Below are 17,099 nucleotides of genomic sequence, written 5' to 3'. Positions count from 1 at the left end.
CAAAGAATACTGAAGGGTAGAGCAAGTGGTAGATCATATCTCCACATCTACTCATATATACCTGTTGCATGAAGGGCAGGGACAGGCAAGAAGCAAAGAATAAAGAAAAAGGATGCTACAACAGAAAGAACACAGAAAAGGTAAAAAGACATTCTCTGATCCTCCTGTTATCAGGTCCTATGTGTCAATGGTTTGTTTATTCTACAGATCTCCATCTCCTTTGAGGTGGCTATTCCTGACCAGGAATGGTTAGCCCAGACAACCAACTCACATATTCCCTCCATATCCTACCACCTATATCTATTACTATTAAATTCTGGGGGCACCTGGGTGGCTCAGTTAAGCGTCCGACTTTAGCTCAGGTCATGATCTCATAGTTTGTGAGAACCCCATGTCGGGCTCTGTGCTCACAGCTCAGCGCCTGGTGAGCTCAGAGCCTAGAACCTGCTTCAGATTCTGTTTCTCCCTCTCTCTCTGTCCCTCCCCTGCTCACGTCTATGTGGGGTGTGTGTGTGTGTGTGTGTGTGTGTGTGTGTGTCTCAAAAATAAATAAACATTAAAAAACATTTTAATTCTGGTTCCAACTAAAGACTAATGGAGCAGTTATACACTTTTCCCATTTCTGTAACCTCTTTCAATTCAAGTCCCCCACCCCTTCACAATCCCAAATCAAAATCTAGCTCAAAACTCACCTCTTTCTGGATTTCCTTCATTCTGCCGTTTGTAGGAGGCACCAGCACGGATGGACTCTAGGGAAAGGTGGGCAAGGAGGAATTAACACCAGCACCTCTGTGCCCAGGAGGGACAAGAGAAGAACCCAGAAGTAGGAGTGATGAGAACAGGAACTTCTGAGTATTTGCTGGTGACCCTAAACCCTTTCTTTTCTACCCTGCCTTCAAATTAGGCTGCCTGAGCAACAGCCACTGAAGACTAAGAACAAACAGGAGAAAATTTCTGTTTTTAAGATCAGAAGCTAATTGGGTATAGTAACAAAGTGTTAAGATTAGGCTAACCAAGGATAGCATGAGCAGAAAAGAATGAGAAAAGGGTTATATGATAAGACACCTAAAGCTGAAGACAAGGATCAGGTTTTACTCATCACTGTAAGCACCTATTCTAATCATCATAAAGTTGGCAAAGGATTGGTTAAAAATGACACACACACGTGTGCGTGCACGCGCGCGCACACACACGCACACACACACACACACACACTCAAGAGAGAAAGATGAATCACCACTAGGAATTAAAAAGAATACTGGCAAAGTTTTCATGGTGTATCATATCAGTTACCTGGGCTTACAGTAACTATCTGCAAAGGTCATTCTGACTTACTCTCAAAAGTAGCCCATTACTAAATCTTGCTACTTCTTTTCATACAAAATCTCTCATATATGGATTTTCTTTATAAACAAATCCACAACTACTGTCTTGCTAGAACCCCTAATTGCCCCATATTTACAATCTTGTAAATATTTTGTTAGCTTCCTTACCCACACATCGCTTAGTGATGCAGACATAATTAAGTTTAAATAGCATAAATATGCTAATAAGAGCTCCCAGATATCTTTCCAATAAGATGCAAACTCCTTAACATTACAAAATTTTCTAGTACAGATCTCAAATTGCCACTTTAATTTTTTTCTGAGAATTGTTTTGGTACAGTTAGCACCTTGCATTAAAAAAATATTTTAAGGGGCTGCCTGGATGGCCCAGTCAGCTGAGTGTCAAGACTCTTGATTTCAGCTCAGGTCATGATCTCAGTTTGTGAGTACAAGCCACGCACTTGTGCTCTGCACTGACAGTGTTGAGCCTGCCTGGGATTCTCTCTCCCTCTTTTTGCCCTGCACACGTGTGCTCTCTCATTCTCTCTCAAAATAAATAAACTTCAAAAATATATTTTAAGAAATATGCCAACATTTGCCGTCCTACTTCTGCAAGAATGTTGTTAAAAGATGCAATATCCTCTCCCTGTGTTAACTGATCTGTCATCAGGACAATTTTTGTTCCTCCTCAGCAGGTGATCTGTTGTTTTTTTTTTTCTAAAGTACACTGTGAACACTATTACTGAACAGTTCTTTGTTTTAGCTAAATCCTTATTCAACTACAACTGTTCAGCACCTTCACAGTGGCATTTACTCTGACTTTTATTGTCACATGTTTCTCCTATAGAATATTCTTCACCAATTTACTGAATCCTTTTTTGTTATGTGTTTATTTTATTAACTTGCTTCAAATTCTTTGTAGATCAAGAGATGAGAACACTGACAATTTACAAGACGTGTCTGGAGTCTAGGGATGGCTCATATTAGCTGATAATCGTGGTTTGTCCACATCTCTTCCAAACTCCAAGTTCAGTGACTCCACATCGGTAGCCTGAGATGGTAGTATTCACTCCATGGCAAATACCACAAATCACATGCTGTTCCCCTGGAGAGTCAGTCTATCAACACACTACAGCTGCTGTGTTTATTGATTTATTGATTTTGATACCAAATTTCAGAGACACTGTAGTAATCACATTTAACTACAGATTCCTATCCATAAAAAAAAGCTTGGGCTGTTTAATAATATCCTAACAGACCAATAAAATCACCCAGCTGAACCCAGCTCAAACTGCAGATTCATAAATAAGTGCTTGTATTAACCGACTAAGTTTTACACGGTTTTGTTTTTTAACACAAGAGATAATGGAAAAAACCCTATTATGCTCACACTCTTCACCTTAAGAGTTTTCAATGATCTGTTTATATTAAAACTAAAGTGTTCTCCCCTTGTATTCTATTATAGTATTTTAATGATTTAAAAACAAGTTTTTCTTGGGGCGCCTGGGTGGCGCAGTCGGTTAAGCGTCCGACTTCAGCCAGGTCACGATCTCGCGGTCCGTGAGTTCGAGCCCCGCGTCAGGCTCTGGGCTGATGGCTCGGAGCCTGGAGCCTGTTTCCGATTCTGTGTCTCCCTCTCTCTCTGCCCCTCCCCCGTTCATGCTCTGTCTCTCTCTGTCCCAAAAATAAATAAACGTTGAAAAAAAAAACTTTAAAAAAAAAACAAGTTTTTCTTGAGTCACCTGGTGGACTCAGTAGAGCATAGGACTCTTCATCTTGGGGTTGTGGGTTTGAGCCCCAAATTGGGCACAGATTACTTAAAAAAAAACAAAAAACAAAAAACAAATAAGGGCACCTGGTGGCTCAGTAGGTTAAGCAACCAACTTAGGCTCAGGTTATGTTATCGCAGTTCGTGAGTTTCAGCCCTGCGTCAGGCTCTGTATTGACGGCTGGAGCCTGGAGCTTGCTTTGGATTCCGTGTCTCCCTCTCTGCCCCTCCCCTGCTCGCTCACTCTCTCTCTCTCTCAAAAGTAAACATTAAAAATGAATAAATAAATTTCAAAAAACTAAAAAATAAAACAAGTTTTTCTTAATATATTGCCATTTGGTTCTCATGCCTTTGTACTTCTGTGTTTGTCCTCCTACATATTACTAACTACATATTTCTCTTTCTTCTCTGTTGGTTATTATTTCCTAAATGTGAGTATTCCTCCTAACTTCGTTTTTGCTTGCTACTTTTACATGGCTCCAACCAACACTATGAATACAAATGTCTCTTAATTCCACTTCTTTCACTCATACCTTTATACTTCTAACTAATAGGATGCTACTCCTCAGCTATTTAGCCTTTACTTCAAATTTACCTCACAGGTGATCTTACTAAGCAGACCCTAACTCCCTGCTTGAGAGCAGGGCAAAAAGATTCAACACTTTTGCTGTAACATGCTAAATAAAGTGAACTCGAAATTAGGATAGAAGAAAGAAACTAGGAAAGGACAATTCTGAAGGTGGCAATATGAAAGTCGAAATCCAAGTCAATGCACTGGTAAGTAAAAGAATAAATGAGGAGGAAGAAGATGAAGAGGAACATTGTTTCCACAGATGAGGTAAAAAGTTCTTCCCACCGAGAAGCAACTTAATGTTTCAACAAACATTTAAAAGTATTATAAGATTTAACAATATTTGGTGACTCTTTGAATAGAATAGCTGATATGAACATCAACAATATATGATGACTCCTTGAACAAAATAAAACTTCAGACATGTACCTTCTTCTGGAGTGTGATGATGAAAAGAACTAGACTCCTTCAAGCCTACCAACTATTATTAATTATTGATAACCCATGTAAGAACAAAGGACACTGCTAGGAAAAAATATTAAAATCATCATTAGAGAGGATAAAGTTAGGGACCATGTCTTAAAACCTTTCAATTCTTGGTACAATGCCTAACATATAGGAGGAAAACAGGTACTTCTGCATGAAAGTCTTATCAGTAAACAAACTTCACAGAACAGGTAGGACATTCACATCTCCTTTGACAGCTGAAGCTGTGAAAGAGAAATGAAGACATGAACAAATGAAGATGTGGTGGCTACACAGATGCTAAGGAAAGGATTTATTTTCTGGATCATGGATAACGACATGAAAATTTGGGGCTCTTGGTTGGGAAGAACATGATTTCCCAGAAACCCTATTGGTCAAGAAGGTATGAAAGATAAATGGAAAGGACACAAGAGAAATGGTCTTGTGATACAGATACCAAATAAAAATGACAGAAAAAAAGAAACTAGATAAAGGGGTAGAGAAAGCTTATGCCACCTCTGCTTCCCCAAAACAATCATCTCTAAGAGGTTAGAGATGTAACAAGTAAAGGTAGATTAACTATGAATATTTGGAAGTGAACTTCTGAACAGAGCTCTCCTTTTAATACATCAGCTAAAACCACATGGGCTTGCTTTTAAAAATATAAATAAAACATTATACTAACTGTACATATTCTGAATGTATGCTGACAAAATGTATTAAGTCCCTAAACAGAGATGTTATAAATGCCTACACATATGGAAACATCATTAATTGATTACTGTTTTTAGAATCTCAATCATTGTGATGCCAGAAAAGTTATACCTGTATTCCTAGGATTCACCCAGGAAACTCATAGCCAAAGCTCTCGTGAGTAATCAACAGATTCTCAATCAAGAACAATATATTGTACAATCAAATTTAACACCACAATAATACATTGGATCAAAGTCCAAGATCTTCTAAGAAAATACTAAAGTATAGTTCAGGATCTCCTAATATGATACAACACTCATCCGAATAATCCTTCTCCACTTCCTTCCTTCTACCAACTTCTACTCACTCTTCAGACATTACCTAAAATGTCTATTCCTATGGAATGTCTGGTTTGTCCCCCTCACCAGATTATAAACTCAGAGAGCAAAGACTGGATCCCTCTTGCTTGGCAAACCATTTATGTGAAATATATCTTTGATGAATACAAGACTGTATGAGTACTGAACACAAATACAGTCACTTTCAAACCAAAAAATGCTATGATATTCAGCTGCCAAGAGAATGGGTTTGTCCTCCCTATTACCTAAAATATACATGCTCTGATTTCTATTACCATCACCACTCTAAACCTGCACCAAAGAAGCCTTCTTTTTAAATGTAGAATTAAATCTTTAAATTTATTGGAATTTCGGTAATAATCCAAAGAGTCATGTCGACTTCCAAATATATTCACAGCCAAAGGTCTTAAGACATGTCTCTTTTCCCATTACACTTAAGTTTAATAATGGAGTCTACCTTCCAAATACACTCTTCTCAAAATAGTATTTTTAATTCTTGTACATTTTCAGTCATCTTAGAAGATGTGCCTGCAAAAAGGATTAAACACTGATGAATAACAGTCTTTAAAATGATATTCTAGGGGCACCTGGCTGGCTCAGTCAGTTAGGTGTCTGACTCTTGATTTCGGCTCAGGTCATGACCTCACGATTTGTGTGTTTGAGCCCTGCGTCGGGCTCCGTGCTGATAGTGCTGAGACTGCATGGGATTTTCTCTCTCACTCTCTCTCTGCCCCTCCCCTGCTTGTGTGCGCACATCTCTCTCTCTCTCAAAATAAATAAATTTTAATTAAAATAAAATAAAAAATAAAATAAAATAAAATAAAATAAAATAAAATAAAATAAAATAAAATAAAATAAAATAAAATAAAATAAAATAAATCTTCTATTCTTAATAACAGCTGCTGATCTCAAGAAAATAAAGGGATACTGGGCCCAAAGTCAGAGCTACAGAAAAAAAGATATATCCCAACAAAAATAAGCTTGTAAATCTTCCACAGTAATGGAATTTTAAAAATTCTACCAAAATGTCAAACAGCCTAATTAATGTATAAGCATCAGTGGTAAATCTGAATAATCCATAGGCAAATGTTTAGAACAAATTAACAAAGATGTAGTTTCTATGTATTTAAATAATCATCCCTAGAGCCACAATGGATTTACAAAGCAAAACAAGGTAATTTTTATGTCCCTCTTTGATAGAGGAAATTCATTCTAACTTAAGAGTTTCAAGAAAGCACCTGATAAAGTCTTCCATGAAATCCTCAAGAGAAAAGAGGATCACAACTAGTTAAAAATAATGCAGAAAAATGGTTGAAGCCCACAGACAGAGGTCTCTAGAGGTTTCTAAATTTGGCTATCTGCCAGTCAACATAATTATTAATGACTAATAAAAAACCCAAAGCATATTTCCTTTGTCGATGAAACTGCTATTTTTATCTGCTGCAAATATACAGAATCACTGAGATTTTAAGATCCCTATAGAAGAAAATAATAAGCTAAAGTTAATTATATGAAATTTAGCATTCCTAGATTTCTTTTAATGTATAAACTACATGAAAAAAAAAAGTACAGGCTGAAGGGCATTTTGTTAAATAGTAATATATGTGAAGATGGCTTAGGTTTCAATTGCCTACAGTCTCAATAAGGGCCAGTAATACAGTCCAGTTGACAAAGTAAAAGTTCACTTCTGGCATCACAACTTAAAAGGAACAGAAAGAAAATTAGGAAAGCAAAGTTCTGAAAACATGTCAAATAAAAGTTGAAGGAACTAAATATACTTGAACCTGTGGGGGAAAAAAAAACCAAGAAGATTATGATCGTATTCTTCAGATACATGAAATGTTACAACATAAAAAAAGAAGAAACATTTTTATGGCTCTAAGACAAATAACTAGTATTGCATAGATGTTACAAGACAAGCTTTAATTGTATCATAAAAAATGAACTATACAAAGATGGAAGTACTGGACTGTGATACAGTAAATTTATCACAGGAAGTATTTTAACAAAGAATGAGGACAGGAAACTGTCCTGAGTGATTTCTGGTATCACCTATTAATGTTAAATAGTTATCCTCAACAAAAGAGTAAGATAGGAAAATAATGAGATTCAATTGAGAAAGAGGAGGAAAAAAGGAAATAAATATCTGAGAGTTGACAAATGGGGAAATATTTGGTTGGATTAATAGGAATAAAAATAATAAACTTCAAATAGAAATACACAGGATACATATACAACAATTTTAACTGGAACAGTATCATAATGAACAAAGGGAAAGGCAATGAGGTTAAGTAGGACAACCTACACTTAGCATATAAATATGGACAACAAAAAGGAACAAAAAATAATATTATAGTGACAGGTATGAACAGGTAAACCCAATTAAGTTATAGGCAGAAAATTCTTATATATAAAGCACAGAATGAAAATAACATTTTGATTTAGGAGGATAATTACTCTACAAAGCAGTGCAAGGTTTACAGGTTTAACTCAAAAGGCTATAGAAGAAATTTAATCAAATACATATGTAGACATGTATATGTGAGTGTAAGCACAAAATGGGAAATAAGTAGTTAAGATAAAAAAGTAGTGAAAACCACTCTGTGACTTATAATTAATCATATAAGAGATACACTAAATGCACAGAAGAATCAGGAAGAATTAGTCTTTAAATGGTTACCATGGCCAAACTACTAGTGATTATTAAATTAAAATTACTCTGAAAAGTATGAAAAGCAAAAAATTAAACTTAACAAAATGACGGCATTAGGAAAGTAAGAAAATTGTTTTTACCTGTTATTTGTAGAAACATTTAAAATTTTTGCCCAAATTTTAACTTACATTAAAAAACTAAATTAACACATTGTTGTTAATTAACTCAATTTAAATGATAATTTAAGGACCCTGTTTCGCAGTCCTTTTTTGAAGAACAGCAAGGTGCCATCACTACCTGTGACATTTAGATTCAAAGCAAGAATTGGTATCAGAAATGTGTAACATAACAGTTACTTTTTCTATTTAATGTTTAAAATAAGTTCTCCATTAACTTTTTGCAAGATGATTTTATGTAACTATTCTGAAAACTATTTACATGAAAGGAGTATAGAAAAACATTTCAATAGCTCAGTCCAAAGTGTTACAACCCAAGTAACTTGTAAAGAGAGTTTTCCCAGAACAAACATTTTTCTTGATTAAAGAACTTAACTTTTGAAGCTAAATGACTTAATAATATAAACATGAAGGCATACCAAAGTCATATGTTCTATTTCACTCAATTTGCACCGTATTTTAGTTTCCCAGCTTTCTCTGTTATCTATTCATCACTCCAGATAGTAAAACAATTTGACCACAAAGGATGGGGAAAAGTATACGGAGACCCTAAGACAGGAGCATCATATGTGGCTTCCCTACAATTTCATCTCAAGATTTTAAAGTTTTGGCTACTAACTACCAGGCGGAAAGCTGACATAAAATTCCTCCCTAAAAATATGTTTTAGAGGAGAATTGGAAAAAGACAAATTCACTAATAATTAGGTTCACTACAAGCTGTCAAGAATCTTAAGCTTCCATTTTACTCATGTTTTGTTCAAAAGCCTTCATAATCAGTTTCCAAAGATACTTTCCTCCTCTTAATCATTATATTTGTATTTAAGTCAGACACATAAAAAAAAAATACATCTTCTCAGAAGGTGTCTGGCTAATATTTACATCTGTGCATATGAGTGTACTTTAGAACTCAGACGTTATTTATCCTCTTGAAAGGGGAGAGGGTGGGAAAGAGGGAAGTAAAACAAAGGAGAAAATACCAAACTCTAGAGCCTGAACTCCACAGAAAAGCTTTCAGTTACCTGGAACTATATGTTTATTTTAAGCAAGTGGGCATATGTAAGTTACAATGTTTGTTATAAATCCTTCAAATGACATTCTTACCTCCTGTATGACCATTCATATACATGTATCCAAAAATATTTTTTTTTTGGAAGCCCCACTCTACTTAGCTCTGAAATCAGTAAAAAATTGATAAATTTTCGTTAAATAAAGGAATCCAGCAACAGCTACAATGGAGACAATCTAATGATTTGAAGTAACCTTCTCTCAGTCCGAACATGTAGGAAGCAAATGCTGTTAAACTAAAACTCTTATACTTTGGAAGAACATTTAATAGGAAGGAAGTTAAAAAGTAAAGAAAAAGAGAGGTGCCTGGGTGGCTCAGTAGGTTGAGCATCCAACTCTTGATTTCAGCTCAGGTCATGATCTCAGTTTGTGGGTTTGAGCCCCACATCAGGCTCCATGCTGATAGTAGGGAGCCTGCTTGGGATTATCTCTCTCTCTCCCTCTCTCTCTACCCCTTCCCTGCTCATTCTCTCTCTCTCAAAAAATAAATGAAACTTAAAAAAAAAAGGTAAAGAAAAAGAAATATCCTTGACTTTTCTGGTGTCTGTATCTTGGCTTGTAATTCTCCCCACCTAGAAGATACTTTTACTGGTAGAAATCTGAAATAAAAGATGAGCCCAAATGTCGTTTCCTCCATGATGTGTTCTTCTAACCCCCAGAGTGAGAATCTCTCTCACCTTGACCTGCTCATGCCAGGTTAACTCATTTATGACATATCAATTCTTATATCAAAGTTATATTTTAGGGGTGTCTGGGTGGCTCAGTTGGTTATGTTCAACTCTTGATTTCGGCTCAGGTCATGATCTCACAGTTTGTGGGTTTGAGCCCTGCGTTGGCCTCCACATTGACAGTACACAGCTTCTTGGGATTCTCTTTCTCCCTTTCTCTCTGCCCCACCCCCCACTCATGCACTCTCTGTCTCTCAAAGAAATAAAAAATTAAAAAAAATTATCTTGTATCTGTTACATTTACATATTGATAAAATTGTTGTTAGTTAAGGGGAAAATACCTAAATATATTCCAGTCCCTGGTGACGGGGATATCCTTCTATCTAACACAGTGCCTTGCATTTAGCAGGCAGGAGGAAGTGTTTGTAAATGAGCTCAATTGCAGGCAGTGGAGTCCAGAAAGATAAAACAGATTATCTAAAAAAGTTGCTTCATTTATTTATTCCAATACATACTGAGCAACTCAGCCAGAATGCCATGCTATGATTGCACAGAATGCCATGCATGTCTAGGTACTCCAAATAAAACAAACAAACAAACAAATTGGAGGTTGGAAAAAAAAAAAAAAAATGAACCTAAGGTAGGATTTAGCTCTAGCATCTATAAATAAGGCTACACCTTGTATTTAGGGGAAACCACTGAGATTTTTCATGAAAAATATACTAATCAGATATATAGAGATAGATATCTTCTACTGACAGAAGACTGAAGAGAATGGACTAATACAGGAACTAGCAGAAAATATAAGAGTGTGTAACTTTCCAACATGATTACAAACACACATCTTCTGTGTTGAAGAATTAGAAGTAAAATGTCAATGTGGACCACAACTTGAAACGGTTCCAAAAAATCTGTGTGGTATTTATTATACTATTCTTTCAACTTGTCTAGAAGTTTCAAAATTTTCAAAATAAAAGGCTAAAAAAACTTCTCTCTTAGCAATACCTATAAGGCAATCTGAATCAATACTTCCTCATTAGTGGAGATTGTAAAAGAAGTCTTAAAAATACATACTTCTATGTTGAGATTGATGGAAAGAGTACGTTTTGCTTCTTTCTGGAGAGTAGCTTCTACTACTGACGCTGGAGCCAGACCTGCTGTGTGGAGAATCCTTTCGACCTACAGGCGATTCTCTGAAAAAAGGAGGGTCTCTTTTATGAGGAGATCGGTCTCTTGCATAATGGGAAGGGTAGAAACTTTTTCTTCTAAAGCCGTCTCTCATGTCCCTTTGGGGAAAGAAAAAGTGAATTATATCCTGTAAGTTATATATACACAATACAAATGGCAAAAGCTCTGATTACAAGCTGCTCTTTACTGTAATCTTGGTTCCCCACTCCCCCCCTTTTTTTAATCACCACTGAACTTCTAATGTCAGTCCACAAAATGAAATTTTATGGTGAAATGTGATTTAGAATGCTACATTTCTTCAGTTTGGGGTAGAACCAAGTAGTTAAGGGCAAAAGTTACTTTATTCTAAGCAAACAAATTTTAAACTGTGAAAAACACAGTCCTATAGTCTCTACTTCCGTTTGCCATTAGCAATATTCCACAGAGCTACCACATTCTCAGTGACATCTAGAGAATGCCAAAGATATCCCAAGTGAGACATTTAATGGACTATGATCCTCTTCTATAGTCTATACTACTGGTTTTTTAATTGCTATGATTTTGCTTCCCTCGTGCCAGTTGGCAATGTCTACATTTTTGTTGTCACAGCTGGAGAGGAGGGGTTGCCACTTGTGAGTAGGGACCAGAGATGCTCTAAAATCCTACAATGCCCAGGACAGGTCTCGTATGTACACACACACACACACACACACAAAACAACAACAACAAACTATCTGACCCATGATGTTAGTAATAGCAAGGTTGAGAAACCCTGGTATATACCTATTAAGTCCTTGTTCTCTTGAGCTTGCATCCTTAGTGTACAGATTGTTGCTTACCTCTAAACACCAGCTTTTAATAACTCACCTCTACTTTTACAAATTGAATTTCCTTATTAAGCAATATAATCAATTCAAAGCAGAAATTAAGTCTGAGTTCTAAAACTTTAGAAAACAAAACCAACTTTAAAATATCAAAGCAAATCAAAATTACTAAAACTATCAAGACCTGGGCCTCTATTTAAACGAACACCTGGAGTCAAACAGGTTTTAATTGAAGATTTAGCAAGTATACTTCCATATGAAAATTAAGGAACACTGCATTTCAGACAGAAGAATGCTGAGAGATAAACCACTGGCCTGTAATTTCAAATGCTCAGAAAATAATTTCAGGGGGTGCCTGGATGGCTCAGTCAGTTAAGTGTCCAACTTTTGATTTCAGCTCAGGTCATGATCTTACGGGTTTTGAGATCAAGCCCCACATCACTGTCATTGTGGAGCCTTCTTGGTATTATCTCTCTCTCCTCTCTCTGCTCTTCCCCCTGCTTGTACACACACACTCTCTCTCACTCTCTCTCTCTCTCTCAAAATAAATAAACATACACTTAAAAAAAAAGAAAATAATTTCAGTATATTGATCAGCAGTCCCTAATATTTAAGTTGTCATTGGCAGGGGCGCCTGGGTGGCGCAGTCGGCTAAGCGTCGGACTTCAGCCAGGTCACGATCTCGCGGTCCGTGAGTTCGAGCCCCGCGTCGGGCTCTGGGCTGATGGCTCAGAGCCTGGAGCCTGTTTCCGATTCTGTGTCTCCCTCTCTCTCTGCCCCTCCCCCGTTCATGCTCTGTCTCTCTCTGTCCCCAAAATAAATAAACGTTGAAAAAAAAAAAAAAATTTTAAGTTGTCATTGGCAGATTAATACCCAATACATATTGTCCTTACAGGTACAATTAAGTTTCCTGGACCAAAGTAGAAAATAACTAAAACTCATTCATGATAAATGAACTGACAAAATACTACTGCCAAAATAAAGAATCAAGAAATTCTAATACGTTCAAGTTGAGTTACCAAAACAACAGGAGCCATATCAACATCACTGAGAACCAAGTGACTACATATGCATTACACACATCTTAGGAACTGTACTAGGTGCTGGGGACCCAATGGTGAACCAAATGCATGGAGTCCCTCCCTCATCATGGAACTCTCAGGCTAGAAGGAGAGGCTGATATTAAACAAATAAACATAGGGGGCAGGGCACCTGTGTGGCTCAGTTGCTAAGCACTGATCTCAGTGTTGTGAGTTCAAGCCCCATGCTGGGCGGGAAGCCTACTTAAAAAAATAAACAAATAGGAGTAACTGGGTGGCTCAGTTGGTTAAGCATCTGACTTCGGCTCAGGCATAATCTCGTGGTTCCTGATTTTGAGCCTGGTGTCAGGCTCTGTGCTGACAGCTTAGAGCCTAGAGCCTAATTCGGATTCTGTGTCTCCCTCTCTCTCTGCCCGTCCCCTGCTCACGCTCTGTCTTCGCTCTCAAAAAAATAAATAAAAACATTTTTAAAAATTTAAAAATAAATAAATAAAACATGTGAATGCAGTCAAGAGTATAGGCAGGGAGACTAATTAGGAGCTTACTCAGGCAGACAAAAGACAGTGGTAGCTTAGATAAGGTCAGAACAGGGGACTACTTTAACACATACAAGAATGTATCTTTGTAGACTCAATAGAACATGGTGAATGTCTGACTAATGAGAATAAGAGACGGGGCTTGCCAAGATGATTCCCAGAATCCTGGCATGATGGATTACTGAAATGAAAAAAACAGATTTGAGAAACTGGGGTGGGGTAGGAGATCCACATTTAGCCTTGAATATTTTAAGCTTGAGATGCTCATGTAACATCTTAGTAGGCAGTTGCCTACCAATGACATACCAATGTCAAGATTAGAAGAACCTTTTTGGCTATAACTATAAATTTTTCTATAAATAGATTATTACGTAATTTTTTCTATTTAAAGCCTTGGGTAGGACCTAGAATCTAGGACTAGATTAAGGGAACACTTAGGACTAGGAAATTACTACATTGGGAGAGAAATGGGCTATCTGAGAATGAAACAGAATAGCCACAGAAACATGAGGGAAACTGGTAAGTTACTAAGGAAGCCAAGGAAAGCCTACTCCAAGGAGGAGAATAAAGGTTTCCTCCACTGAAATTAGAGTTCTTATTGATAACTTATCTAGGGTGTGAAGATACAGGCTCATATGCAGAGGAAAGAGTGCTTACTTTTCTCCAGCAGGAGGCAGGGTAAGGGAGTAGGCAAAAGGCTGAACTACAGTTTCCTAATCCTGACACCAGATGGCGGTAAAATCACAACAGCATAGTTCAGAACCACCAGCGTGGCCTGGGGTGACTGAATATCCTTGGGGTAAGTACATGTTAGATTTTAATATCTCAGAGCAAAGTCTCACCTCCCCTTCACATCAAGCCCTCATATTTCCCATCATATTTAGCAAAAACCTCACAACAGGCATTATCTACTGTAAGTATCCTCTTTGACAAAGTGATAATGCTAGCCAAGTCCTTTATTCATGTTATTTTGTATGTATATACATTTTTTCATATTTCTATCTCTTTTATCTCTATATCCCAGTATATGTAAAGCACTATGGGGAATTACCCTGGTTCTAAAGAAGCTTAGTATGTTATGGGGGGTGGGGGATGGGGACTAAATGTTCCAGAACTGGTATTGTAATTCAGAAGAGAAATGTGTATTACATGGAAAACTCATCTGGAGGATCTTTAAGGAAAAATGAACACTGCTGAACAGATATATAATCAAGCCACAGGTGTAATAGCTATATTTAAAAAGAGAAACAGGTAAAACTAATTTTAGCAATATTTTTATTTAAGCCAGTATATCTAAAATATTATTAACATATATTCAAGATTTTAAAACTTAGTGAGACATTTTACATTCTCTTTTTCATCTTACATCTTGAAAATCCAGTACATATTATATACTAACAGATTAGATTATCTCAGTCAGAACTAGCCATATTGCAACTGGGACATTTGGCTACTGGCTGCCATACTAGATAGCACAGATTTAGATGGTAGGAAAAGTATTCCACACTTCAAGAAAAAGAGAAGGATTAAAGGGTATTATTGTAAATGAAAATAGAAGTAATCAGAAAAGCACAAACGAAAAGCATTGACTACAAAGCAAAGGAACAGAAATTTTAAAGGGTAAAGGAGAGTTAATATAAAGTACTGCAGAGACTGGCAGAGATCTCTACATTTAAGACCTTGGAGTCACGTGACCAGTGAATGGGTTGTCCAATAAAACTTTGGAAACCAAAGCAGATTTTAAGAAATAAGTATTTTCATAAATGGCTTTTATGATGTTTAAGTACGTTCTTTCTATCCCAACTGTCTCAAGGGTTTTTATTCACAAAGGATGCTGAATTTTGTCAAATGCTTTTTCTGCATCAATTGACAGGATCATATGGTTCTTATCTTTTATTAATGTTATGTATCACACTGATTGATTTGCAAATATTGAACCAGCCCTGCAGCCCAGGAATGAATCGCACATGATCATGGTGAATAATTCTTTTCATACGCTGTTGAATTCGATTTGCTAGTATCTTGTTGAGAATTTTTGCATCCATATTCATCAGGGATATTGGCCTGTAGTTCTCTTTTTTTGCTGGGTCTCTGTCTGTTTTGGGAATCAAAGTGTAATGTTGGCTCACAGAATGAGTCTGGAAGTTTTCCTTCCCTTTATTTATTTTTATTTTTTTGAAAAAACCATAGAAAGCTTATGAAGGAAATTGAAGAAGATACAAAGAAATGGAAAAACATTCCGTGCTCATGGATTGGAAGAATAAATATTGTTAAAATGTCAATACTACCCAAAGCACTCTATGCATTCAATGCAATCCCAATCAAAATTGCACCAGCATTCTTCTCAAAGCTAGGACAAGCAATCCTAAAATTTGTATGGAACCACAAAAGACCCCGAATAGCCAAAGTAATATTGAAGAAGAAAACCAAAGCGGGAGGCATCACAATCTCAGACTTTAGCCTCTACTACAAAGCTGTAATCATCAAGACAGCATGGTATTGGCACAAAAACAGACACATAGACCAATGGAATAGAATAGAGACTCCAGAATTGGACCCACAAATGTATGGCCAACTAATCTTTGACAAAGCAGGAAAGAATATCCGATGGAAAAAAGACAGTCTCTTTAACAAATGGTGCTGGGAGAACTGGACAGCAACATGCAGAAGAATGAAACTAGACCACTTTCTTACACCATTCACAAAAATAACATCAAAATGGATAAAGGACCTGAATGTGAGACAGGAAACCATCAAAGCCCTAGAGGAGAAAGCAGGAAAAAAAACTCTCTGACCTCAGCCGCAGCAATTTCTTACTTGGCACATCTCTAAAGGCAAGGGAATTAAAAGCAAAAATGAAATATTGGGACCTCATCAAGATAAAAAGCTTCTGCACTGCAAAGGAAACAATCAACAAAACTAAAAGGCAACAGATGGAATGGGAAACGATATTTGCAAATGACATATCGGATAAAGGGCTAGTATCCAAAATCTATAAAGAACTCACCAAACTCCACACCCGAAAAACAAATAATCCAGTGAAGAAATGGGCAGAAGACACGAATAGACACTTTTCTAAAGAAGACATCCAGATGGCCAACAGGCACATGAAAAGATGCTCAACATCATTCCTCATCAGGGAAATACAAATCAAAACCACACTCAGATACCACTTTATGCCAGTCAGAGTGGCAAAAATGAACAAATCAGGGGACTATAGATGCTGGCGAGGATGTGGAGAAATGGGAACCCTCCTGCACTGCTGGTGGGAATGCAAACTGGTGCAGCTGCCCTGGAAACAGTGTGGAGGTTCCTCAAAAAATTAAAAATAGATCTACCCTATGACCTAGCAATAGCACTACTGGGAATTTATCCAAAGGATACAGAAGTGCTGATGCATAGGGGCACTTATACCCCAATGTTTTTAGCAGCACTTTCAACAGTAGCCAAATTATGGAAAGAGCCTAAATGTCCATCGAACTGACGAATGGATAAAGAAGATGTGGTTTATATATACAATGGAATACTACTTGGCAATGAGAAAGAATGAAATCTGGCCATTTGTAGCAACGTGGATGGAACTGGAGAGTGTTATGCTAAGTGAAATAAGTCAGGCAGAGAAAGACAGATACCATATATTTTCATTCATATGTGGATTCTGAGAAACTCAAGAGAGGACCAGGGGGGAGGGGGAAAAATAGTTACAAACAGAGAGGGAGGGAGGCAAACCACAAGAGACTCTTAAATACAGAGAACAAACTGAGGATGGATGGGGAGCGGGGTGGG

The 17,099-nt window shown here is 37.0% G+C and overlaps 1 protein-coding gene across 6 annotated transcripts in view; it reads right to left on the bottom strand.

Moving 5' to 3' along the window:
- PPHLN1 (periphilin 1) overlaps positions 1-17,099 on the bottom strand; it is a 145,453-nt gene that overhangs the window by 75,574 nt on the left and 52,780 nt on the right. For all 6 annotated transcript variants that reach the window (XM_047065777.1, XM_047065774.1, XM_047065780.1 and 3 more), the window contains 2 exons: positions 10,821-11,032; positions 693-749 (listed from right to left, as the gene is read on the bottom strand). In XM_047065777.1, the coding sequence (XP_046921733.1) occupies positions 693-749; positions 10,821-11,032 (269 nt within the window). The remainder of the gene's footprint in view (positions 1-692; positions 750-10,820; positions 11,033-17,099) is intronic.

This window comes from Lynx rufus, unplaced genomic scaffold, assembly GCF_022079265.1.
Source record: "Lynx rufus isolate CCGP_SWC_20201006 ecotype Redwood Valley unplaced genomic scaffold, mLynRuf1.p SCAF_7, whole genome shotgun sequence".
Lineage (NCBI taxonomy): Eukaryota > Metazoa > Chordata > Mammalia > Carnivora > Felidae > Lynx > Lynx rufus.
Note: the sequence above shows the minus strand (reverse complement) of the source record. Positions and strands in the feature narration are given on the sequence as shown.